Source organism: Lissotriton vulgaris, chromosome 1_2, assembly GCF_964263255.1.
Source record: "Lissotriton vulgaris chromosome 1_2, aLisVul1.2, whole genome shotgun sequence".
Taxonomy (NCBI): Eukaryota; Metazoa; Chordata; class Amphibia; order Caudata; family Salamandridae; genus Lissotriton; species Lissotriton vulgaris.
In genome coordinates this window covers 344,931,987-344,952,007 of record NC_141686.1, presented here as the reverse complement: position 1 = coordinate 344,952,007, position 20,021 = coordinate 344,931,987, and the positions used below count along the sequence as shown (strand labels likewise).

General features: G+C 50.0%; 1 protein-coding gene across 1 annotated transcript in view; it reads right to left on the bottom strand.

Moving 5' to 3' along the window:
* LOC147736738 (alpha-tectorin-like) overlaps positions 1-20,021 on the bottom strand; it is a 457,896-nt gene that overhangs the window by 358,432 nt on the left and 79,443 nt on the right. The window contains exon 5 of the mRNA XM_086952687.1: positions 14,062-14,349. Coding sequence (XP_086808813.1) covers positions 14,062-14,349 — 288 coding nt within the window. The remainder of the gene's footprint in view (positions 1-14,061; positions 14,350-20,021) is intronic.

Here is a 20,021-nt window from a genome sequence, read left to right as displayed (position 1 = left end):
GCGTGTTGCAAACAGGTCCACTGATGGCGTTCCCCACTTGTTGAACAACCACCTTGTCTCCTGAGCATTGAGCTCCCACTCGTGTGATGCCGATGTCTGTCTGCTGAGCCAGTCTGCCTGAATGTTCTCCTTCCCTGGGAGGTGTATGATTAGCAGGTCTATCCTGAGGGGGATGGCCCATCTCCATATCTCCTGCGCCAGCGTTGAAAGCGTGGTTGACTGTGTTCCACCCTGCTTGTTGATGTAGAACATCGCTGTGGTGTTGTCTGTCTGCAGCAACACCCTTTGCTTGTACAGTCTTGTTTGGAAGGCTTTCAGTGCAAGGAAGATTGTCTTCAATTCGAGGTAATTGATGTGCTTTGTCGCATCTGTTGGCGTCCAAAGACCCCTCACTTTGATTTCCTCCATGTGAGCGCCCCATCCCTTTAGGGATGCGTCTGTGGTGATGGTCACTGTTGGCGTTGGGGGCGTTAGAGGCTTTCCCCTTGTTATGTTCTCCATGGTCCACCATGTCATCTCCTTCTGCACTGCGTGCGTCACAACCACTAGATCCTCCCAACTGCCTGAAGCCTGTTACCATTGTTCCTGGAGCCATTCTTGCATGGGTCTCATGTGGAGTCGTACATTCGGTACCAGGTGGATGCATGATGCCATCATCCCCATGATCTTGCTCGCAGTCCTCACTGTCCGAGCTTGTCCCTTCAGGTAGAGACGAGTTTCCTTCACCAGTGCCTTTGCCCTCTTCTCGCTGGGGAACACCTTGCCCAGTAAGGTGTTGATCTCCGCCCCCAGGAAGATCTTCACTTGCTCCGGCTCTATTGACGATTTCTTCCAATGGACGGAGAACCCCAGGTTTATGAGCGTGCTCGTCACTGTATGTGCATGTTGCTTGCACTTCTGGTACGAGTTTGCTTTCACCAGCCAGTCGTCCAGGTAAGGGTATACGTGTATTCCCTGTCTTCGTAGGTGCGCTGCGACTGCCGCGAGGCACTTTGTGAAGACCCTCGGTGCTGATTTTAGTCCGAAGGCTAGCGTCGTGAACTGGTAGTGGCTTTCTCCGATTGTGAACCTGAGCATGTGCATGTGCTTCACGTTCATTGGGATGTGCAAGTAGGCGTCCTTGAGGTCTATCGTGACCATGAAGTCTCCGATCTGCAATTGCGGTAGCACCTCCTGCAGGGAGTTCATTTTGAATTTTTGTGTTCTTATGAATTTGTTCAGGAACCTCAGGTCCAGAATGGGTCTCATTGTGTCGTCTACCTTCGGTACCAGGAAGTACGTTGAGTATATTCCCTTGTTTCTTTCCTTGAAAGGAACCCGTTCTATGGCCTGCTTTTGTAGGAGTTCTTTTGCTTCTTCCTGAAGCCGCGCCAGCTGTTCGTTTGCTAGTGGCTTTCTCTTTGGTTTCCTACTTGTTGGCCTCCCTTCCAACTCTATGCAGTATCCGAATTGGATGATGTTGAGGATCCACTTGTCTGATGTGATTTCTCTCCATTCTTGGAGGTAGAATCTTAATCTTCCACCCACTGGTGTTATGTGGTGGTAGGTGTCCAGTTTGTCTTGACCCTTCTGTACGTGCTGCCCCCTGGGATCTTTTCTGTGGGTGGGCACACGGATCTTTTTGAAGTCACTTAGAGGCGGGCTGCTGGCCCCCTCTTTTCTGCTGCCCACGTCCATTTCCTCTCCCTCGAAAGGACTGGCCTCTTGGCTGGTACTGCCAGGACTGCTTCTGCTGACTCTGTTGCGCCTGCGAGTCTGCCTGGTGCGTCTGTTGGAAAGCCTGGTGTAAAGTACCTGGCTGGTTTCCACCCCTTCCGCCGGGCCTCCGTGACTGCGTGCCCCTCTTGTTGCCTCTGAACTGCAATGCTCCCATGGACCTCGCAGTTTCATTGTCTTTCTTTAGTTGACTGAGCTTTTCATCAACTGTTGTTCCGAACAGCGTGTCGCCGTTGAACGGTGTGTTCAAGATGCTGTGCTGCACCTCTGGTTTGAAGCCGGAAATCCTGAGCCAGGCATGTCTTCTTTCAGTGACACCCATCATCATCAGCCTGCTGGAGGTGTCTGCTCCATCCAGGGCAGTCTTGAGGCAAGAATTTGCTGCATTCTTCCCGTCTTCCACCAGTTTCTCTGCCTTCTGCCTGGCCTCCTGGGGCAGGTCTTTCACCAGCCGTCCCAGCTCTTCCATGATCTGGTACATGTGCCTGTTTATCAGGGCGTTGGAATTAGCCATGCATCATTGGGTTGCGGCATTCCGTTCGATCCTTCTGCCCGCTAGGTCCATCCTTTTGCTCTCCTTATCAGGTGGTGGCCCAGAAGTAGTGGGTACGTTAGCCCTCTTCCTTGCTGTGGCCGTGATGATGGAGTCCGCTGAGACCGTGCCCTGAATGTAGGCTGGGTCCTTTGAGGAATGTTTGTACTTCTTCTCCATTCTGGGAGTGACTGCCTTGCATGTTGCGGGCTCCCTGAACGCTTCCATCCCCTGAGCCAAGACGCTTTCGAGCATTGGCAGATACTGGCTCCTTGTTTGAGTGGGGAGTAATGTCTCTAGAAGAAAGTCTGCTTTCTGCTTCTCTTTGTCGAGTTTGAGTCTGAAAGCTGCTGCCGCAGACCTTATCACCGAGTTGTAGGCCCCGATGTCGTCCGGCGGCGATGGCCTTGAGGGATATGTGTCGACCGCCTCCTCCGGGCTTTTGGTGTCGACATCTAGGTAATCCTCCTCCTGCGGGTCAGAGGTGGCCGACTCGGCGTCCATCCTGCTGTCCTCTTCTTCCCCATAGTTGTAACTCTCATAGGGATTCTCGTCATCTTCCTGGTCGTCGACCATTTCGACGCCCGGGTCATGTTCATCGACGTCTTCGTCCTCCTCCTCGACCAGCTCTACCACGGGTGGCTTGGTCTTGTGGGGAATCGTGAAGGTTTTCATCTTGTCGTCGAAATCTTTCTTCCGCTGCAAGATGTTTTCCATTTCGGCTTCGAGGCGCCTTCTTTTCCTCTCCATCTCGGCCGCGTGATCCGCGCCGTGTGGTTCGGCCGCTCTCTTCGGCGTCTGCGCCGAGATTTTCGGTGCCGGAGGCTTCGACGTCGAGCTGGGTTTCGGGTCCTTGGACGGCGTCGGGGCCTTAGGGTCTTTCTCCCTCGGCGTCGATCGGTCCCTTTCGGGGGCGATTTTCGACGACTTCTGCTGTTCAACAGCTCTCGGCGCCGGGGACTCCTTCTCAGAGTATCCGCTGGGCCTGTGAGTATTCGCGGACGCCAGGTGTTTCTGGGTCGGCGCTTTCGGGGCCTTGCCCTCGTTTTTTCGAGACTCCAAGTCTCTCGGGTTCTTGGGGAACGAAGAGTCTCCTACCTTATCAGAAGTCTTCTTGTAATCGGTCTCTACGACCGTGTAGCTGTCGTCTTCGGTGGCAGTGTTGTCCTCTTCCTCTGAAGACATCCCCAGCTCGTACAGCGACGGCGTCGGGGCTTTCCCCTGCAGGGTGGCGTGCGCTACCCTCTGGCTCGCTCTCACACGAAGGGTCTTCGGGGCGAAGGCGGAGCAGGCGTTGCAGTCCTTGCTTCCGTGGTCTACAGGTAGGCAAAGGTTGCAAACCGGGTGCTGGTCCTCTGCGCGTACTTGTGGTGGCAGTTACGGCAGAACTTGAACGGTGTGTTGTCCATCATCGAGTGTTCTGGGCCTCCCTGGCCGCGTGGACGTCGAAGTTCTCGATGATTTCTCCTTCTTCTTCGCTGGTCAGTGATCAGCGAGGTCTTCTGTAGTCTTCTGGTGAATTCCTTCTCCAATCTCAGCCTTTTCCTTGTACTTTCTCCAAAAATGTCTGGAGCCCAACGGGAACGATCCAGACCCGACCGCGGAAAAAAGAATCTGAAGATGGCGCCCAAGAGTGGGAGCTTCCACAGGAAGCATGCCGACGTCACCGGAAATGCACCCGAGGAGGTGTGACGCCGACGCCCACTTGGGCTACAAAAAAAACCAGAGAAAAGACTACGAATCCGGACCCAACCACAAGACCGCGGAATATGCACAGCATAGTGAATCCAGAAAGATTCACGCTGCAAAACTCAAATATGGATGGAGGACGTTCGATGTCTAAAGTTAGGTCTTTGGAATATGTCTCAGACTGGAAAAGCACTGTCATTTGTGTCAGCAGGCAGGTCCAATGATACATCTTTAAATTAGGGAGAGCCAGACCTCTCCTTTCTTTCGGAAGGGGCAACAAATTGGTGGATCGTCTTAGCTTCCCAAATTGCCAGATGAATTTGATAAAAGTTGATTCCAGATTCGCAATAATTTTCTCCTCCAGAAATAATGGGATGGCTCGAAATAGATATAAGATCTTAGGAAACATTGTCATTTTGACAGCGTTCACTCTCCCAATCAAGGACAAATGAAGCCCGTCCCACCTTTTCAAATCAGATTTAATTGATTTGATAAGTGGAGTACAATTTTCCTCCACAATTTTCTCTACCGAAGCATTAATTGTCACCCCAAGATAAACTGCTGCTTCTACAAATCTAGAATCAACTTTTGCGATGTTTTTTGTGCAAATGATCTGAGTCTTCGATTCATTTAATAGGTATCCTGACCTAGCGCCAAATTTTTTCGTCAGTTCTGACTGGACCTCTATTGCCTGCTGGGGATCAGAAGAGAATACCGCGATGTCGTCCGCGTAAGCTAGGACTTTGCTTTCATAACCGTTAAAGATTTCTGGTCTTAACCTTGGACACCCTAGTATAGCCTAGATTAGCAGATCAATATATAGGGAGAAAAGGATCGGAGAGCACGGGCATCCCTGATGGGTTCCTCTCCTTATAGGAAACAAATTCGATTTCTCCCCCATAATCGTCACACTAGCGACTGGGTCTTGGTACATCGCCCTTAGTGCCCTAATGGTTTTCTGTCCAAACCCTCTTCCTGCTAAGATATCCCAAAGATAGCTCCAGACCACACAGTCAAATGCCTTCTCTGCATTGAGCAGGATCAAGGCCATCTCTCCCCTCCCGTAGCAGCATGGGCATAAAATAGAGCTATGGCTCTGCTGGTGTGATCCGTCGTGCCACGTCCGGGGACGAACCCATGCTGCCAAGGGGAGACGAGACCGCCTATGATCCTACCCAACCTCCTAGCCCAGATCTTCGAGTACAGCTTAGTGTCGGAGTTGATAAGCGAGATAGGTCTATATGACCCCGGGTTCTCCCTGGGTTTCCCTTTTTTGTGGAAAATAATGATGTCAGTCTCCTTCCATGAGTCTGGAGTTTGGCCTGAATATACTATCCCGTTAAAGAGATCTACAAGGAGGATAATGATTTCGGATTCTATACTCTTATAAACCTCCAGAGGAATGCCATTGGGTCCGGCAGCCTTCCCCGAGGCCAGCTCGTGTAAGGCAGTCATAACCTCCAATTGAGTGATGTCCTTATCTAGTTCTTCTTGTAATAATGTACCTAGGTGCGGTCCTTGATCTTCAGTAATACCCTGTTGGTCATTATCTCTATTCTCCTAATCGTATAATCTTTGATAGAAGTCTCTAAAAACATGTAAAATATCATTCGTTTCTGTAAATTCGTTACCCCTTTCCACAATCTTTGAAATTACATTTTTGGACCTCTCTTGTCTCAAGCGTAGAGCAAGAGCTCTACCACTGTGTTCACCTGTTTCGTAGCGGTTGGATCTAGTAGCTTGATACTCCCCTAGCGCCTTTTGAGTGATCAATTTCTGTAGTTCTGCCTTAGTAGCAGAAAGGATATTATAGCTATTGCTTCCGTCCCCACCAGATGCTATAATCTTAACATGCTCTTCTTCGATATCCGATAGTCTCTCCAATAATATGGATTCCTCCACTCTATCTTCTTTTTTCAGTTTAACTGGGCTACAAATCTGGGATCTGCCAATAGTCTTCTCTCGAAGGTCCAGGAGGATTTTGATCTTTTGCCCCCACTCATTTTATACTGGATTACCAACGGATTGTGATCTGACAGCACCCTTGGTAGCCTAGTGATGGTGACTCTATTGATTTCGGAAGAGGAGATAAACAGATAATCCAATTTAGAATGTTTCTGGGCTGGATTCGAAAAGTATGTAAAACCGGAATTTTGTGTTTTTTTAGTGCCCCAAACATCAGTTAAAGCCAATGAACTCATAAGTGCCTTAATCGCCCTGAACACTCTAGGTTTCCGATCGGCATATTTTGCATTATCATCCCAATTAGCTGAAATATTCAGATCACCACAGACCGGTGGAGTGGTGTGGCTCACTGGTTAGAGGCCAGGGGTCCTAAGGGTTTACAATAAGACAGGAGAATAATAATATAGACTACAATCAGTGCTATATTTTTTAACGCCCAGCCGGACGTGAGTTTATTTAAGGAATAATGTAGAATCGTGTTGACCCAGAGAGGGGCCAGGATAAGCGGCAAGATAGGGTACAATCCTGTACCTATCCCAGAAAAGTTAGGAAAAACAAATTAAAGCCAGAGAGATGGAAGAAAGGAAGAAGTTTTTTTCAGGCAAAAGACAAGTTATTGAGCCAAAGGGTGACTTGCAATTACAATAAATAATTTCACCAAATTCACCCTACAGTGTAAACAATTTCAAGTATACATATTAAATCATATGTTACACTGCATAGCGCGTCGACGTTTCGATCCCTAAGGGCTCATAATACACTGGGATCATCATCAGGACAATTTTACAATTAATGCCTGCATTAAATTGCGGAAGCCTTTCAGGGCACACAGTTAAGGGTATGGTGGCTCAAGAATTTTCTTCCCGGTAACTGGCGCTTGAGGCTGGCGCTAATGGATGTAGTCGCCTGGAGTTAGCACTGCTTCTTATGACCGGCGGAGAGATATTTCCTACCGGTTCGAAAAACAGGAGGCTGGCTACGCTTGATGTAGCCGTTAGGAGGGGGGGGTGTTATTCCTTCGTTTTAGGACGAAAATGGTCCGTATTGGAGGAGTAGGTGGTCTCCTTTCAATAATGACGCACGAGGTTGCTGGCTACGCTTGATGTAGCCGTCAAGAGGGGAGTTGGTTTCCTTCGTTTTTGAAGAAAATTTCCGCTTCGGAGGAGAAGGTTGTCTCCTTTCAATTTTGACACACGAGGATGCTTGCTTCTTGATTGAAGCGGCGGTGGGGCGGGTGAAGCTCGATGGACTTCTACCCCCTTCACTGGCAGAGCGGACCTGCACTGCCAGTGAGGGGGGTTGAAGTCCATCGAGCTTCACCCGCCCCGCCGCCGCTTCAATCAAGAAGCAAGCATCCTCGTGTGTCAAAATTGAAAGGGGACAACCTTCTCCTCCGAAGCGGAAATTTTCTTCAAAAACGAAGGAAACCAACTCCCCTCTTGACGGCTACATCAAGCGTAGCCAGCAACCTCGTGCGTCATTATTGAAAGGAGACCACCTACTCCTCCAATACGGACCATTTTCGTCCTAAAACGAAGGAATAACACACCCCCCTCCTAACGGCTACATCAAGCGTAGCCAGCCTCCTGTTTTTCGAACCGGTAGGAAATATCTCTCCGCCGGTCATAAGAAGCAGTGCTAACTCCAGGCGACTACATCCATTAGCGCCAGCCTCAAGCGCCAGTTACCGGGAAGAAAATTCTTGAGCCACCATACCCTTAACTGTGTGCCCTGAAAGGCTTCCGCAATTTAATGCAGGCATTAATTGTAAAATTGTCCTGATGATGATCCCAGTGTATTATGAGCCCTTAGGGATCGAAACGTCGGCGCGCTATGCAGTGTAACATATGATTTAATATGTATACTTGAAATTGTTTACACTGTAGGGTGAATTTGGTGAAATTATTTATTGTAATTGCAAGTCACCCTTTGGCTCAATAACTTGTCTTTTGCCTGAAAAAAACTTCTTCCTTTCTTCCATCTCTCTGGCTTTAATTTGTTTTTCCTAACTTTTCTGGGATAGGTACAGGATTGTACCCTATCTTGCCGCTTATCCTGGCCCCTCTCTGGGTCAACACGATTCTACATTATTCCTTAAATAAACTCACGTCCGGCTGGGCGTTAAAAAATATAGCACTGATTCTAGTCTATATTATTATTGTCCTGTCTTATTGTAAACCCTTAGGACCCCTGTTCTCTGAAATAAGTTAAACTAACCCATGGTCCGAAGGCCTTGTATTGGGTCCCCTTGTGTTCCAAAAACCACTGGTTAGAGGCGGCAGACCCGGGAGCAGTAGTCGGCCCGGGACCAGGGTTCAATTCCCGACGCAGCAGGGTCGTGGACCAGGGTCAGCGGACTCGACAATTCTCACCTCGGTGCCTACTCTAACCTGGGGTCCCACTCGGCAACTCTGGGCATTAGCTTGCCTAATCTCCACAACGGCCCCACCAACGCCGGGGATGCCTGGCTCCACCTTGGGGATTCCCAGTAGGGACAATCCCACAGGGAAAGCCAGGACGGGTTCCCCAGCGGTATACAGCGCCGGGACGCCCCTTTGCTGGGGCAGCTGTGCGCTTTACAAGTATACGACATTTAACATTTAACTATCAAGGGTCCCGGCCAGCAAGCTAACTCTATATCCAAAAAGTCAAATACCTCTGGGTGGTCATCATTAGAACTGTAAATTGCACATAGTGTTAGACCCATTTCCAGCTCTGAGATAACCCATCTCCCATGACTATCTACCTTCACTCTTTTGACCCCGCCCAAAGATTTCCTAACCAATATAGCGACCCCCCTGATCGTTGTGGTTTGTGAGGAGCAGGCAACCAGCTCAAAGCCATTTAGGAACAGAAAATGCCTCTTCGCCCAAGGTAGATGCGTCTCCTGGAGACAGAGTACATCTAATTGAATTTAACAAAGTGGGCCAGTCTTTGTCTCTTTCTCCAGTCATTTAGACCACCCACGTTTATTGTACAAATACTACAGTCTGCCATTCTGATTTTTGATTTGACTTCCCTGTAGGACCTGTCGCTTAATGTTTTTAATTGTCTGCTTTTTTCGTCCGGACATACCAATCAAAACAGTAGTGCATTTTATATTCCCTTTTTTGATTTTTACCCTTCTACGCCCCCCCATGACCAACCCCCACCCTCCCAACACTCCCAACCCTCCCGACCCTCCCCCCTGCCCCCCAGCCCATCTACCTCTGCCCCCCACGCCCTACACAGTGAGGCGCACAGATCTAGTCTGTGCATGTGATGGTAGTGCAAAGTTTACGGCGAGGACGGCTAAAATGTACCTTACTATTACCTAACACCAAAGAAACCCATGCAACAAAGAGAAAAAAAATACATTCAGTAAATTGCACCCTGTGAACCCTTACCAGTGATCTAGTGGTAAATTAATTTATCGCTGTGATCTCATTAAACCGTTATGAATTATCAATTTAAACAAATCTATTTGCCCAGACTATCTAGGTACTCTTTAGATTTCACTTCTGAGGAGAAGTACAGTGTTTTCCCATCGTTAATTACTTTTAGCTGTGCAGGATTAATCAAATAGGCTTGATGTTTCTTATCCTGAAAGGGTTTTATCATCCCCCTAAGACGCCAGCACCTTTCCACAGTCATGTGGCAAAAGTCTGGACGGACAAAGAACGACACCCCGTCTACATTTCTCTTGGCATCGGGTCTCGCCTTATCCGCTATTGCCTGTCGAAGAACAAAATTACCCAAGAAAATCAGTACTGCCCTGGGCTTATCGCCTTCTTTTGCGTTCCTTCTTAGATTGAAAGGAAAGCGATGAACTCTTAGTAGCTCCTTCGGCCAGTCCCAGCTAGATAGCTCTGGAAAGGCTTGTTGAAATAGTTTGATCATGTATGCTCTTATGTCCGTTCCTTCAGCCCCCTCCGGAACACCCAAGACTCTCAGATAATTTCTTCTAAGCCTGTTTTCCATCTCCTCCAGCTTCCACTGAATATCAGATACCTGAGAGCATTGAGCGTCCACCTTGGAAACAGCCCCCGCCACCTCAGTTTCTGCTACCACCACACGCTCTTCAAGATTGGACACTCTATCCCCCCGTAGTGGCAATAGCTTTAGAGAGTTTCCGCACCACTCCCTGCATCTTCCTCATCGCCGCCTGCGATTTCCTGCTATCCTGGCGCGTCTCCTCTCTATGTGCTAGTATCTCTTGATGTATGGACTCTAACAGGGACAGTTGTGTCTGTTCCAATAAGGGGCTTCCTATTAGGGGCTGGGCGGAGGAGTGGTCCCAAATTAATTCTCTTTGTGCTTGCTCTTGTCCCCAAGCAGTCTTCTTAATTTTCATAGCAGTTGCTGGCAAGTCATTTTCAGGATCAGTATCTGACTCCTCACACGAGCTATGCTCTTCATCCTATTCTGACCACTCTCCCCCGCCCTCCGAAACTGAGAAGAAGGCCTCGATAGGATCACTCTCCTTTTCACCGGTACCTCCCGCCATTGCCCCATCAACCTTATCTTCAATTTCAGATGCTGGGTTTTCCGACAAGATCTCTAACATGCCAGGGATTTCTTCTATTCCGGCAGAGTTAGCCCCCGCTTCACTCAATGTCGCCGAATTTTCTACGCTGCTAGAAGGTGTCTCTTTTAAACAGCCTAATTCATTGGACGCTCCTTCCCCCAGTACTTGTGTAGGGAGGGATGTGGCAGGGTTCCCTGGGGTAATATGAGTGACGAAAGGTGTACTTTCACCTAAACCCCTCTGCCCCTTCTCCTTACCAGCCTTTACTAACAAATCCAGAACAGTAGCGGTAGCCAGACGGGTTTTGGGGGCGCCCTGCTGCCTCTTTCTTTGCTGTTCCTGTGAGGGAGGCTCTACTCCACTCGTAGATTCTGCAATCTCGGTCTCCGCCTCGTCCTTTGGCGCTTTTTTCCTTGCGTTACCAGTTTTTGAATTGGGGTTCTGTTTAGGAGCCATTACGCTTCCACGCTGCCTCTGCTGTCTGTTGTCTGCCCAACCACAACTGCAATCGGGGCGGTAAGATTCTTGCTTTCTCTCCCGTCTCCGCCTGCACCGAGTAGAGCTCCGTGGCTGTTTCCGAAGCCGCTGACTCCGCCCACCTCTCGGCTCGAAGCAGCTGGGGATGACAGCCTCCAGCGCCCGCAGTACAGCCCATAGACGCCGCCTCGAAGACCCGATCCGAGCAAGGGTCAGCCACATATCTCTCCGCTTCACCCCGCTTCACTCCGACGACATCAAGCCCCGATGCCAGGTACTGGTGGGTTACTGGTGGATTACTCAGTAGTGCACCGAGGGTTTCATCTGGCTAGCGTCCTCGCCGTAACCGCTCTGCACCGGCCACTCAAGCGGCCGCCATCTTGCCTCATTGCACGGTACCTCTATAGAGCTCTCTGTGAAGCAAGAAAGTGTGAGACGCGCAGGAGAGTTCTCAGAACCCTCATAGAGCATTCCGTGAGGGTAATGAAGTCTGTGACTCTCAAGGGAGTTCTTAAAGCCCTCAGATAGCCTATTGCCATGCTAAGGAGGTGTGTGGCTCTCAGGAGCGGTCACAAAGCCCTCATAGAGCATTCCGTAAGGGTTAGGAACCGTGGGACTCTCCAGTGAGGCCTCAAATCCCTCTTAGAGCGTTCAATGAGGTTAAGGATGGGTGTGACTCTCAGGAGAGGTCCCTGAGCCCTCATTGAGCATTCTGTGAGGGTAAGGATGTGTGTGACTCTCAGGAGAGGTCCCAGAGCCCTCATTGAGCATTCTGTGAGGGTAAGGATGGGTATGACTCTCAGGAGAGGTCCCTGAGCCCTCATTGAGCATTCTGTGAGGGTACTAAAGTGTGTGACCCTCAGATAGCCTATTGCCATGGTATGTGGCTCTCAGGAGCGGTCCCAGAGCCCTCATAGAGCATTCCGTGGGGGTAAGGAACCGTGGGACTCTCCGGTGAGGCCTCAAATCCCTCTTAGAGCTTTCAATGAGGTTAAGGATGTGTGTGACTCTCAGGAGAGGTCCCAGAGCCCTCGTTGAGCATTCAATGAGGGTAAGGATGGGTGTGACTCTCAGGAGAGGGCCAAGAGCCCTCATTGAGCATTCTGTGAGGGTAAGGATGGGTGTGACTCTCAGGAGAGGGCCCAGAGCCCTCATTGAGCATTCTGTGAGGGTGAGGATGGGTGTGACTCCCAGGAGAGGTCCCAGAGCCCTCATTGAGCATTCTGTGAGGGTGAGGATGGATATGACTCCCAGGAGAAGTCCCAGAGCCCTCATTGAGCATTCTGTGAGGGTGAGGATGGGTGTGACTCCCGGGAGAGGTCCCTGAGCCCTCATTTAGCATTCAATGAGGTTAAGGATGAGTGTGACTCTCAGGAGAGGCCCCAGAGCCCTCATTGAGCATTCAATGAGGGTAAGGATGGGTGTGACTCTTAGGAGAGGGCCCATATCCTTCATTGAGCATTCTGTGAGGGTGAGGATTGGTGTGACTCTCAGGAGAGGTCCCTGAGCCCTCATTGAGCATTCCGTGAGGGTGAGGATGGGTGTGACTCTCAGGAGAGGTCCCTGAGCCCTCATTGAGCATTCTGTGAGGTTAAGGATGGGTGTGACTCTCGGGAGAGGTCCCTGAGCCCTCATTGAGCATTCTGTGAGGGTAAGGATGGGTGTGACTCTCAGGAGAGGTCCCTGAGCCCTCATTGAGCATTCCCTGAGGGTGAGAATGGGTGTGACTCCCAGGAGAGGTCCCTGAGCCCTCATTGAGCATTCTGTGAGGGTAAGGATGTGTGTGACTCTCAGGAGAGGTCCCCGAGCCCTCATTGAGCATTCTGTGAGGGTAAGGATGGGTGTGACTCTCAGGAGAGGTCCCTTAGCCCTCATTGAGCATTCAATGAGGTTAAGGATGGGTGTGACTCTCAGGAGAGGTCCCAGCGCCCTCATTGAGCATTCAATGAGGTTAAGGATGGGTGTGACTCTCAGGAGAGGTCCAAGAGCCCTCATTGAGCATTCTGTGAGGGTAAGGATGGGTGTGACTCCCAGGAGAGGTCCCTGAGAACTCATTGAGCATTTAATGAGGTTAAGGATGGGTGTGACTCCCAGGAGAGGTCCAAGAGCCCTCATTGAGCATTCAATGAGGTTAAGGATGGGTGTGACTCTCAGGAGAGGTCCCTGAGCTCTCATAGAGCATTCAGTGAGGTTAAGGATGGGTGTGACTCTCAGGATAGGTCCCAGAGCCCTCATTGAGCATTCCGTGAGGGTAAGGATGGGTGTGACTCCCAGGAGAGGCCCCCGAGCCCTCATTGAGCATTCCGTGAGGGTAAGGATGGGTGTGACTCCCAGGAGAGGCCCCCAAGCCCTCATTGAGCATTCTGTGAGGGTAGGGATGGGTGTGACTCCCAGGAGAGGTCCCTGAGCCCTCTTTGAGCATTCTGTGAGGGTAAGTATGGGTGTGACTCTCAGGAGAGGTCCCGGAGCCCTCATTGAGCATTCTGTGAGGGTAAGGATGGGTGTGACTCTCAGGAGAGGTACCTGAGCCCTCATTGAGCATTTTGTGAGGGTGAGGATGGGTGTGACTCCCAGGAGAGGTCCCAGAGCCCTCATTGAGCATGTAATGAGGGTAAGGATGGGTGTGACTCTCAGGAGAGGGCCCAGAGCCCTCATTGAGCATTTTGTGAGGGTGAGGATGGGTGTGACTCTCAGGAGAGGGCCCAGAGCCCTCATTGAGCATTCTGAGAGGGTGAGGATGGGTGTGACTCTCAGGAGAGGCCCAGAGCCCTCATTGAGCATTCTGTGAGGGTAAGGAGGGTGTGACTCCCAGGGGAGGCCCCAAAGCCCTCATAAAGCATTTTCAGGGTAAGGAAGTGTATGAGGCTCAGAAGTGGTTTCAAAGCCCCGGGATGTCCTGCTGTCAACGTAAGAAGGTGTGTTTTTCTCAGGGGCGGTATCAGAACCCTCATAGAACATCCTGTGAGGGTAAAAAGCTGTGTGACTCTAAGGGGAAGTCTCTGGCCCCTTGTAGTGAGTAAATAGTGTGGGGGTCTCAAGTCCCTCATGTAGTTTTAGACTGTGAATGTTGAGTGCATTAATGACACTTTCCTCTATGCCCTTATAGCTGTTTATGACATCACAAATGATCACTTTAGAACATTAAAGGTATCAATTTAAAATGAAGTTCACTTACCACGCGTGGTGGTGATGGAGATCTATTATACGCCACGCGGTCCCAGGTGGCGATGAAGATCCATGTGGCGCTGAAATCATAGCCGGGGAAGTATCTTCTGATGTCTGTGGTGGCATCTTGTAAAAGTTCTGGGTCTGCACTTTGTCTGTAGTAAATTTCTCCTGCTACTCCGATGTCTACATCTGCCCAGTAGACGGCCACCACAGCGGTGCCTCCCGCCTGAGGAAATGGAAGAGGCGCCCATGTGGAGACTGGTATCAAGAAAGATAGGAGTCCGTTGGGGCAGACCTAGAAATGCAACAAATCACATTAGTGTTAGTGGATGAGTCCAGCCTCTCATGGCTATCTCAGAGAATCTGTAACACAACACAGTTGGGGTGGGTCCGAGGGGAAACTATATTTAAAGACCTAGTAAAGCAGCCTACACCCCCAATTAAACTAGTCACAAGAAATAAAAACTGGTGGCGGTCTGTGTTTAACACTGAAGACTGAGCAAATAGATAGAGGCAAGTGCATGAGTGTTAGGACATACAAGTGTATGAATGGGAGGAAATGAATCCCATCAGCCCACCCATATGGCGGAGCCTCATCATCTGGGATTGAGTAAGGTCATGGTCCAGATAAGGAGACACACCTGATGATGTTGTGTGTGTTTTTCTCCAATTCTCCAAGACCACCCGAGATGGATCCGACCCAGAGTACTATGCGTGGGTATGATGGTGTGGGAAAATAAATTGCAGTGAAGAAAAATGGGAAACAAAGATCAGAACAAGTGCTAGTTAAAATTGGCTACCATGATGTGGGGAAATATTTATTAGGGACAGATCATGGTGTCAAGATTAAAAGAAAAAGTGTATAACAGTCTGAAATAATGACTGTCCTATATAGTTGATATCATGGTCAACACGTTTCTGCCATGCAGGGGCATCTCCCCTAACAGGCTTTCATCAGGACCAATTAGGATACACTACTGCAATAACGTACTTGAGATCAAAATTGAATCAAAATTGATGTTACCAAATTATAATACTGGATACTGTGCCGTCCGCAAGTTACTCACTGTCACTGCGTCGGTACTTCCAGTTTTTCCAAAGGATTCTTTCCTGAAAGAAATTCAAAACACATAGATATTTCTGTTTCTCAGCTATATCTAACACAAACACAGCGTGCCTATTATTCAAACCATGTTAGTTTTGCTTCAAAGTCTACCTTAACAGTGATAGTGGTTAACGATAATTTAAGGAAAATAAGTTTTACTCACCCAAAGATTCTTGGGAGTAAACCTCACCTCTCCTGGCCACAGCTCAGGAAATGTAGGCCCCGCTCTGTATCAGTGGAGAATTTTTTTTTTTACAAATCTGAGGGTTATCCTAAAAAGTAGAGCCCTTCATGTAAATTAACCACTACGTGTGCTTCCACAAGGAGGCACATAGACATCATTGGTATTAAGTCACTTATAATTTGGAGGTGGCTGACAAGTTTAAGGGCTATTGTCAAAAAACAGGTGCACATGTCCTGACACTCAGTATTAGTGAAACAGCGTTTTATCATTCACTAAACTTAAGGTACATAATTAGAAACCATTCTCTCATAGCCTGATTTTTAATTATCATTTTAAAGGTTATCTAAAGTGGTTACTATGTGTCTAGGTAGTCATGGACCAAACAAAGAAAAGAGCAGAGTAATGCAGCGCACTGTTGCTCCTCACCTGTCCGTCGGTACCTCTGGCCTTGTCCTGAGGCTCGGGGGAGGTACCGACTGGAACAAGCTTCGCAGTTAATATGTCCAATTTTGACCAATCATCAGGCCATACTGGCTCCTATGACCCGAGGACCCTGTTGGAAACCGCTATTGTTAGTGAAACAACTGTGAGCGGGACAAGCCGATGCTCATTATTGGCCCTCTAATGGCCAATCAGATTCCAGTTTGAATGATCTAGTCTCGTGGACAAAGTACCCTTGAGATATTTCCAATAAACAAGGGACTGTGCCCATATTCCCCTCCGACTCATCATTGGGTATAGAGAAATTACTCTGGTTGAGGCTTACATGGGCCGTCTTAGGTGTAGTTCAGTGTGAGGTTAATGGCTGGTCATGCGTAGGCCAATCAGACGCTTTATTTAAGGAGCTGCATAAAACTTTGATTTAAAAATGGATGAGCAGCCTCGAAACCACGCACCAGACAGTCTACTAGCTATACGCGAGGGTACTTAGTCCACGAGACTAGATCATACTGTGCGATAACACGATAAATCTTAGGTTCTGACATTGAACGCGCATCACATATTCAAGGTCTTAACGGGAAACATTACTGATTTAGCTTTGCCCAATCAACAGCCCTATCTTGGGCTCTTATCCAATCATAAGCTGTGCTGAGAGGTCGCTCCCCAGGCTCCCTGCCTAGAGCTGGTATTGTTGTGCTGCGTTTGACTTTTAAACCTGCCACGTGATTGCTGCATCGCTTTCTGTGCGCTAAGCTTGCTACAGTGCCTTTTAAATTCATAACGCGATAATCCCCGGCGCTCTGCTTTACCCTCCGCTGCCATTTTGTTTTTGTTATTGTTGTTTTCACTAGAAGCCCGTCCTCTTGAGCCCGCCCCGCCTCCCAGCTGAGCCTCCCTCCCACTGACTACATACAGCGCTCCCGTACCTGGCAGCGCTGTGACCACCTCATCGCTGCTGTGCTGAGAGGTCGCTCCCCAGGCTCCCTGCCTAGAGCTGGTATCGTTGTGCTGCGTTTGGCTTTTAAACCTGCCACGTGATTGCTGCATCGCTTTCTGTGCGCTAAGCTTGCTACAGTGCCTTTTAAATTCATAGCGCGATAATCCCCGGCGCTCTGCTTTACCCTCCGCTGCCATTTTGTTTTTGTTATTGTTGTTTTCACTAGAAGCCTGTCCTCTTGAGCCCGCCCCGCCTCCCAGCTGAGCCTCCCTCGCCCCTCCCCTCCACTATCCATATATGACAGATGCATTTGCGCGCAGCGTTAACGCGCAGCGGACGCTCCCCATGCGCGCCAAAGGTAAGCCCGTCTACGCCTGTCCGCGCCTGGACCGCGCCCAGCGCCAGACCCCCTGGCCCCCGTCCCACCCTCCCCACCCGAATTTCATACGACGCCGCTACCCTCCTAGCCCTTAACCCCGGCCGACTCCCCAACTGCGCCCAAGCCGCTCCTGGACGCACCCATGGACCCTTCACATGCAACTTCTGCAAGTACGACGGCACCAAGACCAACTCATCATCCCCTAACACAAAACAGAGATCTGACACCAACCACCTAAAATGCATCCTGCTCAACACCCGATCGGTTCACAAACACGCCATCGACCTTTGGAATCTACTAGACACCATCTCTCCGGACGTCGCCTTCCTAACAGAAACATGGATGAACGCCTCCTCAGCCCCCGACATCGCCATTGCCATCCCGGAAGGCTACAAGATCATCCGAAAAGACCGCACCAAACAAACAGGAGGAGGCATCGCCATCGTCCATAAGAATTCCATCCGCATCTCAACCAGCTCAGAGGACAACCTCGCGATCGCCGAACACCTCCACTTCCAGATCCACACCGACCCAAAGACCACACTCAGAGGCACCCTCCTCTACAGACCACCAGGACCCCGTGCACAATTCAGTGAAGACATCACTGACTTTATCACCCCACACGCCCTCCCCTCCGAGGACTACATTCTTCTGGGAGACCTCAATTTTCACCTGGAAAAGAGCAACGACAGAAACGCCACCACTCTTCTGGACAATCTCGCCAACCTCGGACTCACACAACTTGTCAATACCCCCACTCACTCCGCAGGTCACACACTCGACCCTATCTTCACCTCCAGCAAACATATTTCCTTCAGTCACACCACAGTTCTCCATTGGACGGACCACAGCTGCGTGCACTTTATCTACAAAAAGACGACAACGCACAACCATCCTCAACCTACTCTGCGAAGAAACTGGAACAAAATCACCATCGACCAGATCTCCTCATCGCTTCTTCAAAAACCCCCTACCCACTCTTCGAACCCCAACCAAGCAGCCATTAATCTCACTCAATGGCTAATCAACAGCGCCGACAACCTAGCGCCTCTGAAAAAACATCAAACCAAACTAGGCAGCAAAAACGCCCCCTGGTTTAACGATGATCTCAAGAAATCCAAGAAACTCTGTCGCTCCCTTGAGAAGGCCTGGAAAAAAGACCCAAACACCAGCACCAGGGACACCTTCAAAAACGCCACCCGCATACACCACCAACTGATCCGGACTGCCAAGAAAGCCGCATTCAAAGACCGACTAGACAACAACGCCCACAACAGCAAGGAATTATTCAACATCATCAAAGAGTTTACCAACCCCACTGCCAACTCCAACGACATCACGCCCTCCCAAACCCTTGGCGACTCCCTTGCTTCGTTCTTCCACGACAAAATCGCAGACATCCACAACAGTTTCCACAACCAACCCGGAGACCAACCCACCCAACCTACCTCCGAACCCAAACCCCCCTTGAACATCCTTAATGACTGGAACCCAATCTCCACTGAGGACACCATCCGCCTCATGAACTCCATTCACTCAGGATCCCCCACAGACCCATGCCCTCACCACATCTTCAACAAAGCAGACTCCATCATAGCACCACACCCCCGAGACGTCATCAACTGCTCCCTCAACTCCGCCATCTTCCCAGAAAGCTGGAAACACGCCGAACTCAGCGCCCTTCTGAAAAAACCCACAGCTGACCCCACTGAACTCAAAAACTACCGCCCCATCTCGCTCCTACCATTCCCGGCCAAAGTCATCGAGAAAGCTGTCAACAACCAGCTCGCCGCCTTCCTAGAAACGAACAAATCCCTCGACTCCTCACAGTCCGGCTTCCGAGCCAAACACAGCACTGAGACCGCACTCATCGCAGCAACAGACGACATTCGAACTCTACTGGACAATGGAGACACAGTCGCCCTCATCCTCCTCGACCTCTCCGCTGCCTTCGACACAGTCTGTCATAGCACCCTGTTACAACGCCTCAGAAACATCGGAATCCAAGGAAAAGCACTCGACTGGATCACCTCGTTCCTTGCTGGAAGAACTCAGAGAGTCCGCCTCCCACCGTTCAAGTCAGAGGCCACTGAAGTCATTTGCGGCGTACCACAAGGATCTTCACTCAGCCCCACCCTCTTCAACGTATATATGAGCCCCCTCGCGACCATCGCACGCCAACACAACCTCAACATCATCTCCTACGCCGATGACACTCAACTCATCCTCTCACTCACCAAAGACCCTCTCACCGCCAAAACTAACCTACATGAAGGAATGAAAGAAGTCGCCGAGTGGATGAAGCACAGCCGTCTGAAACTGAACTCAGACAAAACAGAAGTCCTTATCTTAGGTACCTCTCCCTCCGCCTGGGACGACTCTTGGTGGCCAGAGGCCCTAGGAAAAGCACCCATCCCGACGGACCACGCACGGAACCTGGGCGTCATCCTGGACTCCTCACTCTCGATGACCAGACAAGTCAACGCCGTTTCATCATCCTGCTTTAACATTCTTCGCATGCTCAAAAAAACATTTCGCTGGATCCCCACCGAAACTAGAAAAACGGTCACCCATGCTCTGGTTACAAGCCGCCTGGACTACGGAAACACCCTATACGCCGGTACCACCGCCAAACTTCAGAAAAAACTCCAACGCATCCAGAACGCATCAGCCAGACTCATACTAGACATCCCGCGTAAAGACCACATTTCTGGTCACCTGAAAAACCTCCACTGGCTTCCCGTCAATAAGAGGATAACATTCCGCCTCCTAACCGATGCACACAAAGCACTTTACGAACTTGAACCCGAATGCCTCAACACACGACTTTCCTTCTACACCCCCCCTCCCCCCGCCAGCTACGCTCTTCCAACCTAGCCCTTGCCGCTGTCCCTCGCATCAACAAAACCACCATGGGAGGA